General features: G+C 44.5%; 1 protein-coding gene across 5 annotated transcripts in view; it reads left to right on the forward strand.

The window, feature by feature from the left end:
- Window positions 1–16,982, forward strand: part of Dhx32 (DEAH-box helicase 32 (putative)) — a 53,843-nt gene that overhangs the window by 36,092 nt on the left and 769 nt on the right. For all 5 annotated transcript variants that reach the window (XM_078024420.1, XM_078024433.1, XM_078024412.1 and 2 more), the window contains 6 exons: window positions 615–714; window positions 802–960; window positions 12,328–12,519; window positions 13,175–13,324; window positions 14,898–15,085; window positions 16,097–16,278. In XM_078024420.1, the coding sequence (XP_077880546.1) occupies window positions 615–714; window positions 802–960; window positions 12,328–12,519; window positions 13,175–13,324; window positions 14,898–15,085; window positions 16,097–16,278 (971 nt within the window). The remainder of the gene's footprint in view (window positions 1–614; window positions 715–801; window positions 961–12,327; window positions 12,520–13,174; window positions 13,325–14,897; window positions 15,086–16,096; window positions 16,279–16,982) is intronic.

A 16,982-nucleotide genomic window follows, 5' to 3' on the forward strand; every position in this document is an offset into this window, starting at 1 on the left:
AAAATAAGCTCTCTCAAACCCCAAAGTCACTGGGACTAAAGATATCATAGCCTTTGAGAGCTGAAAGGGAATTAGCAAATATTGATTCATTTACCATTATTAGCTGTTGAACACCTAAATATCCTTGTGTTACTGTGACAAAAAAATAGTCCCAAAGGTTATGAAGGTTCCCTTGGAGCAGTTAGAGTTGATCTTGACTGAAGTAGTCCACCATTCAGAGAACCCAAGTGCTGCTTGCCCCTGAAGTCATTCGTAAAACTTGCTGTCCGTGCTGTCTGTGGTTTCATATAGTAGGTGTTGTACCTGAGAAAGCTCAGAGCACATGATACATCAGAGCATCAGCACTTGGAGCAGCAGCGCTTTTCTCCATGTGACTGGAAAGTTAGCAGCGCTAGTATCTCAGCAGATGGTGCAAAGGCCCCGAGTTCTGGAAGCCGCAGGGAGAGCAGACAACCTTCCAGCCACGTGTTGAAGCACTGGCAGTTCCTGTTTCATGGAAGTGAACTAATAGTAAATGCAGACAAAGGAAAGGCACCTGTATGAGCGTCCTCACAGCAACGTGCAGCATGGCATGGTAGTTGCCTGAGGCTAACGCTGCTGTCTTTCCATTAAAGGTGTACAACCCCAGGATCAGAGCCAACTCCCTCGTCACACAGCCCATCAGCCAAAGCCAAGCGGAGATTCGCAAGCAGATTCTCGGGGCATCCTCTTCAGGTAGCACTGCGGACACAGAAACCAAATGCGGATGTTTAGATGAAGGCCACCAGAGGCACTGAAGTCACTTTCCTTGGTTTCTTATAGGGAAACTTTTCTGTCTGTACACTGAAGAATTCGCCTCCAAAGACATGCGGCCACTGAAACCAGCAGAAATGCAAGAAGCCAACCTAACCAGCATGGTGCTCTTCATGAAGAGGATCGACATCGCGGGCTTGGGCCACTGCGACTTCATGAACAGGCCAGGTAGCGGGACCTGGGGGACACAGCTCACCTGTTGATCTCCCCCACTCTCCAGTTCTGAGAACGGATGGCACCTGGCAGTGCAAGCTAAGGCATCTGGTTGGGTCCAAAGCATTTTTCCCATTAGAGGCAACATTCTCTGACAGAAGCCCCCAAACCTCTAGGAAGCATCTTTGCTGTCACTGGGTGATATCTGCCACTGACCACTGGACTGTCTAGGCCTGAGAAACAGCTGGGGCAGTGGAGTCTCGGAGTGCAGGGGAAGATGGAGACAGCACCCCCCCACCCCGGCTCAGAGATTATTGGAAGGGATGTTTGAAGGCCAGTGGTTCTTCCTTATGAGCCATGCTGTCACCTGAGGAAGAGCCACTAGAATTCCACTCCTTTATAGTTGAGGTCAAACTCCGACACGAGGGAGGTGACGTTCTTAAACTATGGGTGGAGTTACACTCTGAGCACGCTCCTCCCTGCATCTAATGGGCACACTGAGAACAGCCCTGCCCTAGCACACCTCTGGCTTTGTCCCCGAGTCCATGCCTTGTCAGGACCTGTGCTGGCCACTGCTGGCTGTGCAGTGCAGAGCCACCAAATGCTCAGGAAAACCCCCAGAGCAGGCAGCACCCAGGCCAGAGTGGCTCAGGGTGCTTGGGGGAGGAAGCAGGCGGTGGTTCCCGCGCATTCCCGCGTGGTTTGACCTGCCTGTGCTGGGCAAACCCCTTCAGCTCTCGGCACAGCATCCTGGCATGGGGTCACTCGGTTTTAAATGTCAACAGCCAGCTGGTGGTTTGCAGGCTGCAATGCTGTGCTTATTCCTATCCACTTCAACACCAGCCTGTCCCTGCAGGAATAACAACAGTGACATTTATATGGCTGGTGTTTAGTATCATGTGAAACAATATAGCAACCCTGCGAAGGGAGGGCTATTATTTGCTCCATTTTACAGATGAGGAAACTGAGTCACAAAGAAAGGAGGTAACCCACTGCCATTGAAGAAGGTGAACGTCAAACCCTGGCAGTGTAGAGCCCTCCTACTACACTGCCACCTGTCTCCGTGAAGCCCTGTTGGCGAATCCTGGAGCCTTCTGGTGCTTCTTTCCCCTGGGACAGTCCCCTGGCGCTCCCTTCCTTTCACTCCCCAGTCAGCAGGCGCTTCTCCTGGGTCCCCCTCAACACAGCCCGGGAGCACTAGTTGCCATGGTCCTGGATTCCACCCGCTTGCGCCTGCCCCTAGCCCCAGGCCCATACCCTTGCGCCTGCCACTTTGCCCCCTGACCTGCAGCTTTACCTCAGTAAAGCTAAGGGGTGGCTTCTCCTGGGAAGGCCCCTGGCTGAGTGTGGCAGTCCTTGGCTGTCCTGTTAGTTTTCACTGGGGCTCTATGTTAAAGGAACATCCTTAATTTTGTCAGCACTTTAAGCTGGTGGTTGTAATTTGCACTTTACCAAAGATGTAAATGACAGCCTCCTGGCCTGGGGGCTCTCCTATCTTTTTTGTTGTGGTGGTTCTAACTAGTTACACATGACAGTAGAATGCGTTTTGACATACTGTACTCAAATGGAGCACAGCTTCTCATGCCTCTGGCAGTACATGGTGCAGGAGTGTCGTCATACCTGTACAGAGTAATAATGTCTGTCTCATTCTGCCTTCCCTCCCAGCCTCACAGCCCCTCCCTCCCCTCCCTTGCCTCTACACAAACCAAAGTTCCTTCATTCTTCCCCATCCACCCACCCCACTATGGATCAGCATCCACTTGCCAGAGAAAACATTCGGCTTTTGGTTTTTTGGGATTAGCTTATCTCATTTAGCATCATATTCTCTAGTTCCAACCATTTACTTGCAAATGCCATAATGTCATTCTTCTTTAAGGCTAGTGATATTCCATTGTGTGTATGTTCCACATTTTCTTTATCCATTCATCTGTTGAAAGGCATCTAGGTTGGTTTCATATTTAACTATTGTGAATTGAGCTGCTATGAACATTGATGTGGTTGTATTACTATACTATGCTGATTTAAATTCTTTGGGTATAAACCAAGGAGTGGGATAGCTGGGCCAAATGGTGGTTCTATTCCAAGTTTTCTGAGATACCTCTATAGTAGTTGTACCATTTTGCAGCCCCACCAGCAATGTATGAGTGTATCTTTTTTTCCACATCCTCACCAACATTTATTATTGCTAGTATTCTTGATAATTTCCATTCTGACTGGAGTGAAATGAAATCTTAGAGTAGTTTTGATTCATATTTCTCAACTTGCTAGAGATGATGAACATTTTTTCATGTTTGTTGATCAGTTGTATTTCTTCTTCTGTGAAGTGTCTGTTCAGTTCCTTAGCCCATTTGTTGATTGAGTTTTTTGTTTGTTTGATGTTAAGTTTTTTTGAGCTCTTTTTATATCCTGGAGATTAGTGCTCCACCTGAGGTGCATGTAGTAAATTTTTTTCCATTATGTAAGTTCTCTCCACACGTTATTAATTGTTTCCTTTGCTGAGAAGCTTTTTAGTTTGAATCTGTCCCATTTATTGATTCTTGATTTTTACTTCTTGCACTTTAGAAGTCTTGTTCAGGAAGTTAGGTCCTAAGCCAACATAATGAAGATTTGAGCCTGCTTTTTCTTCTTAATAGAAGTCTCTGTTCTAGTGTCTTAAGTCTTTGATCCATTTTGAGTTGATTTTGTGCAGGGTGAGAGATAGAGATTTAATTTCATTTTGCTATGTATGATTTCCTGTTTTGCCAGCACCATTTGTTGAAAAGGCTGTCTTTTCTCCAGTGAATGTTTTTGGCATCCTTGTCTAGTATGAGATAACCATATTTATGTGGGTTTGTCTCTGTGTTTTCTATTTTGTACCATTGGTCTACATGTCTATTTTGGTACCAGTTTCAGGTCTGGTATTGTGAGGCCTCCTGCTTCACTCTTCTTGCTGAAGATTGCTTTGGCTATTCTGGATCTCTTATTTTTCCAAATGAATTTCACGATTGCTTTTTCTAGTTCTGTGAAGAATGCCATTGGGATTTGAATAGTAATTGCATTAAATCTATATAATAGTTTTGATAGTATGACCATTTTGATTATGTTGATTCTGCCTATCCAAGAGCATGGGAGGGTGATCTTTCTATCCTCTATTATCTTTTTCACTTTCTTCCTTTAGTGTTCTGAAGTCATTGTAGAGGTCTTTTACCTCTTTTGAGTCCCAAATATTCTATTTTATTTTTTTAGGCTAGGGTGGCTTTTCTAATCTCTCTTCCAGTGGATTCATTGCTTATGTATAGAAGTGCATTTGGTTTATGGGTATTGAGTTTATATCCTGCTACTTTGCTGAATTCATTTATTAGTTCTAGAAGTTTTCTGGTGGAATTTTTTTGGATCTTCTAAATATAGAACCATGTCATTGGCAAATAGTGATAGTTTGAGTTCTTCTTTTCCTATGTGTATTCATTTAATTTCTTTCATCTGATTGCTTTAGCTAGAGTTTCAAGGACTATATTGAATAGAAGTGGTGAAAGAAGGAATCTCTGTCATGTTCCAGTTTTTAGAGGGAATCCTTTCAATTTTTCTCCATTTAGAATGATGTTGGCCTTGGGCTTAGCATGGATAGCTTTTACAGTGTTGAGGTATATTCCTAGTATCCCTAGTTTTTCTAGTGTTTTGAACATGAAGAGGTACTGTATATTGTCCAGTGCTTTCTCTGCATCTATTGAGATAATCATGATTCTTGTCTTTAAGTTTATTGATGTGATGTATACATTTATTGATTTCCATATGTTGAACCAACATGCATCCCTGTGGTATTCTTGTCAGTTGTCACTCTGCACAAGGGACAGAAGTTGGCAATAGGCCTTGGAATCAGAGGGTCCTTAGGGTAGAAGCTGTACAATTTCTACCTGTTTGCACTGCCTCTCTTCTATCATTTACCCAGTGGCATGAGTAGGATTTAGGGGCACTCAAGAAAATGTAAATGATTTTAGAGTTACTTTTTCTCAAAAAAAAATTTTTTACAATAATGGTAGAATTTGGGACAAATTTTTTTATACAAGAGAATTTTATAAGTGAAGGTGAAGTGTAAGCTAGGCGAGAGTCGGGTAAAGCAGGGTAAGGCTCAAGCAGAGAATGGCCGTTTCTGAGCAGAAAACAACAAAGACATGCTGCTTATGGTTGTCTTGGGAATCACCAATTTTTAGTAAGAAGAGGGTCACCTAAGGATGCTGACTTTGAAAATAAAAAGGTAAAGGGCTGGGGTTGTGGCTCAGTGGTAAAGTGCTCACCTAGTATATGTGAGGCACTAGATTCGATCCTCAGCACCATATAAAAATGAAATAAAGATATTAAAAAAAAAAGAAAAAGTAAAAAGACAGATGGAGCGCAGACAGTTTACCACCCGAGGAAGAGCAGTGCTGAAGTCCTCAGGCTGGTGCCTGCTGCAGAGGGGCCCAGGAAACAGCTGCAGCCACCAGGCCAGCAAGAGTGGATCCTGCCCCTCAACAGTGCCCAGTCCTCCCCAAATCCCCCAAGGAGTTCCCTATTGAATTCTCCTAATAAACGTCTTGAAAAACCATTACTATGTTCCAAGAAGCCACTGCTCCTCTAGGTGAGAATCTTTTTCGAAAATTTATGATTTTCAAATTTACTTTTGGGGACTCTGGAATCTTCAAAAAGTGTCATTACCTAAATTAGCAGTAGCTTCCTGGAACCAGACAAGCTCCTGTCTCTTCTAAATAGACTTCCTTCCCATGGGTGTTCCCCCCACCTGACTATCTGTCCTTGCAGTAAAAGGATCCTGGGCAGTGGTCCTGCAAAAAATATGCGCTCTCTCTCTCTCTCTCTCTCTCTCTCTCTCTCTCTCTCTCTCTCTCTCTCTCTCTCTCACACACACACACACACACACACACACACACATACACACACACACACACAAGAAATATGGTCTCTCTCTGTCACACACACACACACACACACACACACACACACACGCTGCCTTTGTGCTAAGTCTGTGGGAGTAGACAGTGTCCCTGAAATCCAGGAGTGAACTAGAGGAGAGGTGTCCTTGGGCTGAGGACTCTGGCTCCCCAGAGCTTAGGGGATCAAGATCACAGTGTAAATGGGGAAGTTCTGGAATAAGGAGGAAGAGCCTAGAAGAGCTGAGGCCTGCAGGAAAGAGAAGCCTGGAGGGAATGTGTGGAAGGACAACCTGGAGAGTTAGATTGCAAAGTGGGCTCTATCCCCGCTGCTCCAGGGTTCCTGTTCCTAATGCTGGGCTCAGAGCATGTGTTAGCCAGCTTTTCTTGGCTCCTGGTTTCCTTCCCTAGAAAAGGGTTTTTGAGGCCTGACCCCTTCCTAGCTTACTTACATGATGGATTTATTGTCTGAAAGGGGTGGTTCTGAAGAAACAGTCACCGAATGTGATATAAAGTTGTAAGATGTATGTGGCAAACTCTGATCCCAATTGATTTTTCTTATGTAGACATTTTTAGAGAGAGAAAAGTGGCCATGAGTTAGGGCGCTGGGTAGGGACATGGTGGAAGGGTCAGTGACCCAGATAGGCTAGATGAGGACAGCAGTGTTCCTGTGTGGGGCTTCAGCTTTTGAACAGTAATGTCACCCTCTCAGCTTTTTCTCCTGGCCCTGAAGGAGGAGTCTGTGGTGGACCGGGGTGTCTCTTCCACCTTCACTCTGCCTCGCTGGTGACACAGAGCTTCCAGTGCTTTGCTCTTGTAGTCAATGGATCTGCCACCACAGTCATCCAGGAACCCTCCTCTGTTCTAACCCCACTACTCATCCGAGGCCCAGGAATCACAACCTGTTGATGTCCCAGCCTTCTTCCTGCTCAGGAAAGGGGATATTTGGTGGACTGTCATGAAAGGAGAGGAAAAAGCAGGCTCAAATGTCATTCCTAGAAGCCCAGCTGTGGGGGTACTAGGGGACCCCTGTGTGCTCTCTAGGGCCTCTCTGTGCTGCTTTCTCGCTGAGGCTTAAGTCGATAACTGGGGACAAAAGGAACACGGTGGCCATTTATTTTTGTCCTCTGACAATACCCACACAACTATTTTCTGCTGTGCTTGGGAAAATATAACGGGATTAAGTCTGACTCATCATTTTGGAAGCTAAATAAATAAATAATGCTTGCAGCTGCTGCATTTAATTCAACATATAATTGAAATGCACAAACGCAGCAAACTTGTTACCCTTTTCTGGATTCATGAACCATGTAAAAATGAATTTGGCATAACTAGGCTACAGGCTATTAATTGAATTCCCTTGATATGGACCTCTTTTTAAAAACCAGGGTTTTTTCTTCCCTGGCTGCATGAGGATTGACCTCCATCATGACACAGCCACTAATGGATCTGGGTTAGGAGGCTCAGGATCAACTGGCTATCTCAGTGGACCCTTGGAAGGCAAGGATACCTGGTTAGGAATTTGCAGAGAAAAGGGGCCAAAATGTATCAGATTACACCAGATATTGTCTTTGTAATCAGACTCAGAATTTTTGGTGGTGGCCTGACAACTGGCTTTGGAACCTGATTCCTTGGATTTGAAAAGAAAAATAAACCTAACATAAACTGCCAGTAAGACAAGATCTGGCCTCCTGAAAATGGGAAAGCACAGGCAGACGGAGGCTGGGGCTGCAGGGGCCTGAGCTGGCGCAGGTGGGGAGAGGGAGGGAAGATCTGCAGGGGCTTCCTCTGTGGGCAAGGTGCAGATTTTCCACCAGAGGACTCATAGATCCGTTAACCACGACTTTCTGAAATCACACTTGTCATGCTAAAAGCCATCTGTAGTACACTAGAGAGCTGTATGTGCATGTTTACAAATCTCTAGAAACTTGGGGATTTGCTTTGAAACTTAGAGCAGTTTTAAAATTGTACAGTCTACGTAGAGAATGGGAGAACACAGGCTCCACTGTGGCCCTCGCCCACAGCCTTGCTGCAGCAGTTCCTGACTGCAGGCAGGACACCTGCATGTCACCACCCACAGCCTAGAGTTAAGCAGATACTCCACCACTGCACTGATGAGACCACACCTAGGTTTTTAAGTTAAATACTATCATCTGTTTAAAGGCCAAACAGAACTTATTGCCATACTCAGCTGGGTTGTGTGTGTGAAAAAGGCAAGTATGCACTAACATAGTTTCTGAGAGCCAGTGTTTGGGAGCATCTTAGAAGCAATCAGTTGAGAAATGTTACAGAAAGTAAAAACACAATCTGGCAGGGATTTTAAAAGGCACAGAGTGGACATAATTTAACATGAGGATAATCAAAGTAATTGGTTCACAGAGTTTAAATTAATTAACATATGTAGGCCCCTTAGAAAAGTGACTGGCATATAGTGACTCCCCTCTGAGCTTCGAAGTGCAAGGCCGGTAGGCCCTGAGCTACAGAAGGGCAATTTTCATGGCTGTGGGAAACAGATAGTGAGCCATGGGTCTTAGGAGATGTCACCAGATCACCTCTGAGGCTGCCCAGGGACAGTTGTGGTGGATGACAGCAAGCACATGGGCCCTGGGGCCTACTAGGGTCCAGTAGCAGCTTTGCCAGCTCCCGGTGAAACCTCACATGAAGTCCTCATTTCACAAGTAAGGCAATGGCTGGCTGGCCACGTGGCTTTGGCAAGTCACTTACCTTTTCCTCAGCTATAAACTGAAAGTGAAACGTCTGCCCACCTGCATCATGGGGTTTTTGAGAGGCACGGAGGAGACATTTATGCACAGTGGCTTCACCTTGTGTGGGACGTGCAGTGGAAGTGCAGTTCCTAAAAGAGGGGACAGCTATCATATCCATTACTGGGGGTGGAGCCACTTGTAATTTTTGAAGTGGCGGCATTCATAGTGCCCTGTTCTTGAGGAACACTGACAGAAGTGTGCCCTGTGGAAGGCTGGTAGTTCCCCCAAGAACACCAGTAAAGGCAGACACGTGTGGGAGATGAACTAAGCATCTTTCTTGCCTGCGTGGTCCTTTCTGAGGCCTGGGCTTGTTGGTGATGTGGCTTGCAGAGAAAGAAAATTCTGGGAGTTGCCCATGACTGTCTATTATCTGCTCATGTTTTCTTCCATGCCATGGGCAGGAGCAAAGCTGGCACCTGAGGGTTCCCAGGGCACAGCTAAGCTTGGCCTAACTGGACACTGCCATTAGGGCCAGGGCTGGACACAAAAGAATTCTGGCTCTGAGAATCAGAGTGTAGAAAATGTTTCTCTCCAGTTTACCATTGGAGGACACGTTACCCATAAAACCCTCTCCATCTCTAATGACAGATTGAGCCTTAATTTTCTGCCCTTGCTAGTAAAAAGGAGGCTAAGGAAGATGACCAAAAAAGAGGGACAGCTATGGCTTTGGGGACTACTCACCAAGAGACTCCTTGCCCTATGGCTGGAAATGCTTGCCCACTCCAGACACGAGAAGGCATGGTGCCCTGCCAAGTATATTCCCAGGAATAATAGTAGACTAAAGAATTTACATTTATAAAGTTACTGACATGAATTTGCATAGTATCAGCTACCTTTAAAGGAACTGAGTCATTTTGGCAAGTGAGGGTAGAAGAGATTGTCATAGCAAAGGTGACCTAGCTCAAGGAGTCCTGCTGAGCCCCGAGGGCACAGATGCCCCTGCAAAGGGAGGAGGCCTGACCGGGATCCTTCCCATTTCACACCTAAAATTTTGGCATGTGTTTCAAGAACACAGGAAATCTGCCGTGTGAGGCTGTGACAGTGCAGCCCTGGGACCCCTCACTTGTCCTGTGCTTTTGCTCCAGGATAGCCCTGCCTCAGCTCCTCAGCTGCAGGTGAGCTTCAGCCTTGTTGCAGCCTTTCTGCTGATGCCCTGGAAGAAAAATGCAGAAGTGTGTTGAAGGGTGGCATCTGGGATTCTGTGAAGAAAGGACACACGGAACAGCAAAGAAATGCTGTGATGATAGATAGCCCTTCAAGTTCCTGTGAGCGATGGCAGTGGACAAGGCGCCTGACCTTGCAGTGAGCTTTACCACAGGCAGTCAGCTGCTGTTGCCAAGATAGCTGAATGAAGACCATGTTTTGTTTGACGTTGCCTTTGGAATACGAGTCTGCTTTTGTTCTGCCATGAAGAAGAGAGGCATGCTGCCTATTTTATAATCCATTACCTACTGTGTGAGGACTACTGTCATACCGCAACTCTTCTAAACCCTTCTGCTTTTTAGCTAACATAGTTTCATGGACCACAATGGCCAGATGTCTTAAAATATAGAATGTAATATTAGCAAATCCTGCTCAGGTATCTATTAGGGTTCTTTCTAGTCTGCATTAACTCATTCTTTCTGAAATGAAAAAAAAAAAACCATAAATATCCTGTCGTTGGGAACAGGAGCAGAATCATGAAGTCATTTCTGTTCCTAACTCTGTATGCAGCCAACTCAACTCTAGGGAATAAATATGAATAGTGGGGACAGAGCCTGGTTGTCAAGCCAGAATCTTATAGGAACAATTGCCAAAGATCCTGTAATGTAAGAGTGCAGCCGTTTTGCTGATCTATAGAAACTTGTTTCAATGATTAACTTTGTACTCCCAGCCCCCTCGCTCTGTTCAATCTAAGTTGCTAATTCCTGCACCTGTTCTTGCATCTTCTCTAATAGTTCAGCTCTTCCCTTTCGTGTCTCTCTTGGCTCCCTACAGGACTCCTGAACTTTTTTTCTGAGTAGCTCGACTGTTCTTTCCCAGAGTTGCAGCCTTTCAAGGTGTCTTCTTTACCAATTTGGTTAGTCCAAGGGCCCCCAAGATTATGAAGTAGTGTTCCATGTCAGCACCCAGGCAGGAGGGCAGCCAAATCCATGATGTAATGTTCTTGAGAAGCCATGATTTCTGCTCAGTTTAAAATTCTGATGTGAAAATCAGAATAGGGATATTTAGCATCTTTCTTCCCAGGTGGGGGTTCAAGCTGTGCTTCGGTCTTCCCGCTGGTGTCAGGTGGTTTTCTACTGCCCTCTGGCCCTTCCCTTGCTTTCCCAGCACTGATAGCTTGCTCCAACTAGTTTATCAGAGGTTGAAATCATCTCTGTTGGTGGCTCTGCTCTCCTCCCCAGGGCCAAAGGTGCGGTGAGCTGCAGCACAGTGTTATTGTTGTTCCTCAGACCACACTAGTGGCTTCCACAGCTTTGCTGTTGGTCTGTCAGTGGTGGGGTCTGCTCAGCTCAGAGCCTGGACTAGGTTTTGAATTACTCAGTTTGCCTAAAATTCTGATAAATAGCTTAATGGTCAAAGTTTGGGCAACAAGTAAGTACATTTTTACTATCTGTTACTTTGAATTCCCAAATGCAGACAGGTTAAATTGCTTCTCAGGGCCCCAGTCTTCGTCTCCCACTACCCTGCACATACCGGGATTGAGACCAATGAAAGCAATCCAGCACCTCTCATAAATTCTTCAGTTTCTGGAATAGCAGCTTTATATTGTGTGATTTGCTTCCTTGTGTGAACTTTGCTGCTATCCAAGTACCAAACAGGTGAAAAAACACATGTATTTATTTTAATATGATTCTACAAGAACAAAGAGAATAGATTGCTTTGAAGCAATGGATTTTTGGTGGAGATTAAACATGTATAATAAACACCATACCATTTTCAATGTTATATAAATCTAAAACAGAAAGGAATGGAGAAAGTCAGTTTTCTATCTTTATTTGCACTGGCAATTAATTTTGAACATCCTGTCTACTATTTCTATCATCCGAGTTCTTTTTTCCTTTTTCTCTTTTTTTATGCAGTGTTTTTATGCATATTTTTTCATTGGATGTGAGGTATTGTATATTTTATCTTGGGCACTGAATATTTTTGTATTTCTACAAATATTTGTGAGCTTTGCCCTAGTTTGCAATGTGAACCTTTCAGGATTTGCTTGGTAGATTTGTCTGGTAGCACCAAAGCAGTGCTCATCTGGTTCATGATTCTGTGCCTGTGAATCAGATTTTCTGATCTTGCTCATGAACACAGGGCCCAGCCTAGTTCTGTGTGCGTACCAGGCACCATTCTTTCTAGTCTTCTCTCACGACTCCCCCTCTGGCCTGAAGCAGTGCCTCATATGTCTGTGGACCTTACTCTGCTGACTGGTCAGGGAGGACTCTCAGCCCCATTTCCTGTCTCTGTAGACAGGTACTCTTTGTGGGCCATGGCCAATGCTCCACCAGGGCTCCCCTCCCTGCAAACTGTCAAGGCATTATGTGGACTACCACCAAGCTCACCTTAATTTTTACTCAGGAATTACTGTCCATGGTTGCCTGATGTTCAGCATCCTGCTACCTGTTGTTTTACCTATCTTGCCCATCGCTCACTTTTTTTTTTATGCAGGAGAGCAAATCCAGTACCTATTATTCCATCTTAGATGTATGAGACTTTGGGTTTTTGTTTTTTTTCTTTCCTAGCACCAGAAAGTTTGATGCAGGCACTAGAAGACTTAGATTATCTGGCAGCACTGGATAATGACGGGAATCTTTCTGAATTTGGAATCATCATGTCAGAGTTTCCTCTGGATCCACAGCTCTCGAAGTCTATTTTGGCGTCCTGTGAATTTGACTGTGTAGATGAAATGCTAACCATTGCTGCCATGGTAACAGGTATTCCTTGATGGCCGTTCTTTTGTACTGTGAATCTATATCAGGTATAGATTTAAATGATCCATTTGAAATTATAATTCCAGGAGTACAGAGCAGAGACAGAGATCCAATCATTTGAAATAATAGTGAAGTATTTTAGTAGATTAAGAAAGAAAAATTGTTAAAAATGATCTTAGTATGAAAAATCTAAATAAAAATCCAATTAATTTCCTAATCAAGCATGTGAAAATATACCAAATTTGTTTTTGCTCAAGGGCTCTGCACAGATCAATAAAGTGTCACTAAGTTTTTCTCCAAATACGTGTGTGTGTGTGTGTGTGTGTGTGTGTGTATTCCTTTGCTGGCAGCACAGACCAGCCTCTGGGCTGCAGCAAAACATAGTCCTTTATACTAATCCTGCCCTGCAATGGGGCTTCCCAGCTTCCTTGGACTATAAGCACGGTGTCAAAGCTATTATGCAGGCCTTAGCAAAGAGGAGAGAGAATTATAGGATGACTGGCTCTAAATTTCTTTGACTTCTAAGTAAAAAAGATAACATATTTATTGAGAGATCCAAGACAGATGAAGTTGTATAAACAATAGTGACCCTGCCCCTTGCTGTGCCAAGATGGAATGTCCTCATTTCTGCTGACCGTGTGATCCTTGTGTTTTAAAGCTCCTAGCTGCTTTTTACATCTGCCTCACGGAGCTGAGGCGGCTGCCATGACCTGTTGGGAGACATTTCTACACCCTGAAGGAGATCACTTCACCCTCATCAACATTTACAAGGCCTACCAAGACACCTCTCTGAACTCCACCAGTGAGCGTAAGTGGATGGTGGTGGCTCTCAGCTTCTACTTCCTAATTCCATCTTTTCCCATAGAAGGCTGAGTTCTTAAGTGCTATGGTTCATCCACAACTGTTCTCTTCTAGCCCCACGGGCCACTAGGGGAGCACTGCTGGAGGCTGTCAGCACACCCGTGGTTTCCTGCTGAGTGGTGGACTCTCATCTCATGGGGTGCGGGTGGGCTGCCGTGCGTGCCTGCCTGTTTCTAGAGCTTTGGTACTCTGCTCAGCCAGTCTTCAGATAAAATTTGCTTGGGGTGCAGTGACAGAGGGACACAGAGACTTGGGACAACATGGAACAAACATCTCTAGGTACCCTCCAGGTCAGAGCTGTGCCATGTTCTTGCATAGCCTAGCACATTCACTCTTCACATGGAAGACACAGAGCACTGAAAACCAACCCTGCTCAAGGCATGAGTGGAGACCAGGCTGCTGTGCTGAGGGAGCTGGAAAGGATCTGTCTGGAGGGTGCCACCCAAAGCAGAAGGGTATGTGCAGACACAGAGGCAGGAACCTGTGTCCTGAATGGCAGTAGTTACAGTAATTCCACAGGAGGGTACTAATGCCAAGTGACCAGAAGCTCCTATGCAAGAGGCAGAGGGCAAAACAGCATGGCAGAGGTTGAAGCCCACAAAGGCAGCCAGTGAGAAGCTCCTCTCCTGAAGGAGGGCTTTTCTCACTGTTTTCCGTAAGGAATCTTTACCTCCTTTGCTTCAAAAACTGGTTTGAAAACTATGTGAAATGATGTGGGGAGATGATAGCAAAGTGAAAGGCAACAGAACTACATAATCAGAGTTAGTGTCTCAGAGCTGAGTAGAAAGTTGTCAGTGGAGCCAGAAAGTACCTGGGAGATTTGGTGGCATCTTTTGGGAACAATCAGGAGAGGTGCCAGTGTCTGACCACATGTGGGCTCTCACTGCAGCAAGCAGGCCTGAGTGGAAAGGACACAGTAAATGACAGCCTTCTGCCCTCTGTGCCAAGGCCATGTGCACTCCCAGCTTGAGGCAAAGCTTGAAGAATTAGAAGTGGCATTAAAGAGTAACCAAAGTCAACCAAGTAAGTGACTTCTAATAAAAAGTTGCAGCTATGGTAGATAGATGAGCTTAACTGTAGTATAATTAGCTCCCAAGTCAGCCTGGTAGTAATCTTTTTCTTATTAAATAAAATATGAAATATCTGCATGAATCAGAGGAACTTGTCTCTCCTTCCTAGTTTGATTAAATATTGTGGCCACGTACATCTTACTGTGCACATGAGATGGAAATGTAGATCTTAACATAATCTCTGCCTCAACCATCATGGATTAAGGGGACTACACTTTTGATCAACATTGGGAATGTGCTATTCCCCAATGCACTGCGTTACAGAACCTCGACAGCCAATCCCACAGCCATCAGAGACCTTTGTCTCTGCTGTCTTCCTGCCACCCACTCACATGAACATCTCCTTGGGAGAGTACACAGGGTTTAGGGACAGAACCAGCCTGGCCTGGGCTCTTTCAAGCTTAGGACAGATCACTTCTAAATACCCTTTTGTTCCTTTTTCCCTCCTAGACTGTGTGGAAAAGTGGTGTCATGATCACTTCCTCAACTCCTCCGCTCTCAGGATGGCAGATGTCATTAGAGCTGAACTCTTAGAAATCATCAAGCGAATCGAGCTTCCCTATGCAGAACCTGCTTTTGGCTCCAAGGAAAACAACCTCAACATCAAGAAAGCGCTGCTGTCCGGCTACTTCATGCAGGTCAGCAGGCCAGGGCCGTGTGGGCAGGGCTGTAGCAAATGCTGCGTGTTTTTGGCCAGTTGTCTCTCACACTGGGTGATGGTTTTATTGACCTGAAGTTTAAATAATACTAAAAGTACATGTTATTTAAGACTTGACATTTAAATATACTTCCTCATAAGGAAATAAAAGGCCAAGCAAGAAAAATGTTAACTTCATCCAGGAGGGCAAACAAAGTCTTTTTCACTCCAGAGGGAAGCTGAACATCAGGCATAGTCCCTCATCTCACCTTTTCAGTGGTGATACAAATGCCCAACAAATAAAAGTAGTGTCTTATTTGCTCTTTCCCCATAGTGAAGGCTTACTAATCAAAGCACATTACAGAAGTCGGTATGCCCCTCACAAACTAGTATTTCCATAAAACTCTAATGTCATCTTAATGAAGAAAAATGATATTTCAGTATGGGTTCCCAATCTGTAAGGAAGGAGTATATTATGGGTCCTGTTAAGAGTTAAATGATCATATAACCTAATTAAAATACATAAATTAATTTTAAAAATAGTTATATGCTCCATAGCAAGGGCGAAGCCTCTGACATCTGCTTCTGTGTGCTCCATAATATGGCAGGTGACATGCCATTTTACTTCATGACCAGAACTTTCACCTCACAGCTGTAGTTTAAGCATGCTACCCTGAAGTTGCCCAAGTTAGCTAACGTCATCACTGTCTCAAAGTTTTGGACAAGGGATCTGGGGTAATAGCTCAGGGTAGAGCACTTGCTCGCACATGTGAGACACTGGGTTCGATCCTCAGCACCACATAAAAATAAAGAAAGATACTGTGTCCATCTTAAAAAAAAAAAAAATCTTCAAAAAAAATAGTTCTGGGCAAAACATATTTATGTGGTATTTTCTCTATGAAAACAGGAAACATGAGTGCTAAATCTTAAACTATTCTATATTACATACTTTGAAATTTTTGTGTATTAATCTCCATACTGATGCCAAATCTTTTTAAATCACACCTTTTAGATCGCTCGGGATGTGGATGGGTCAGGTAACTACTTAATGCTGACACATAAGCAGGTAGCTCAGCTGCATCCCCTGTCTGGTTACTCCATCACCAAGAAGATGCCCGAGTGGGTCCTCTTCCATCAGTTCAGCATATCTGAGAACAACTACATCAGGGTCACCTCCGCAATCTCTCCTGAACTGTAAGTTTAATGGAGAAGAAAGGGGATTCTTGTGAATTCATACCTGTCGGGATAAAGGACAAATTTGGGTTTTATTTCATTTTCAGTTATACTAAAATTATACTGGTAACTTTCTTACTTTCTGGAGAGCACCTACCACAGGCAACTGTGTGGATGATACCTAAGAAACATTCCTGCTTTTGAGATCACAGCTTAAAGAGAGATGAGAACAAAGAAGTATTAAACAAAGCATGATGTTATCTTTAAGAGGAACAAAATGCTACTGGAGAATGCACTGTTCACTGAGGAAGAATGAGCATAACTGTCTTTTAGGAACAGAACAACCATGGCTGGAGCTAGAAGGGTAGGGAAAGGAGGGATGGTGAGGTTGAAGAGACAGGCAGGTACCACAGGTGTAGGGCTTTGTGGGTCAGATAAATGGTTTGGATTTTATCCTGAGTGTAGCACATACCAATTGGAGTTTTAAGCAAGAGCATCTCTATGGCTGCTAAACAGATGGATTGGGGGCAGGGGGGGCAATCAAGAATGAAGACAAATCTCTGAAGCTACTGCAAATTCTGGATCCATTTTGAAGGTAAAGGTACCACTACTGCCTGAGCAAAGTGATGTTCAAAGCAGCAATGGAGATTATTTTTCATAAGTGTCCAAAGTTCTGATCCCTCTCATGTGGTCCTGGGCCTTAGGGGAAGTACCTATTTCTACCA

This window comes from Ictidomys tridecemlineatus, chromosome 1 (genome assembly GCF_052094955.1).
Source record: "Ictidomys tridecemlineatus isolate mIctTri1 chromosome 1, mIctTri1.hap1, whole genome shotgun sequence".
Taxonomy (NCBI): Eukaryota; Metazoa; Chordata; class Mammalia; order Rodentia; family Sciuridae; genus Ictidomys; species Ictidomys tridecemlineatus.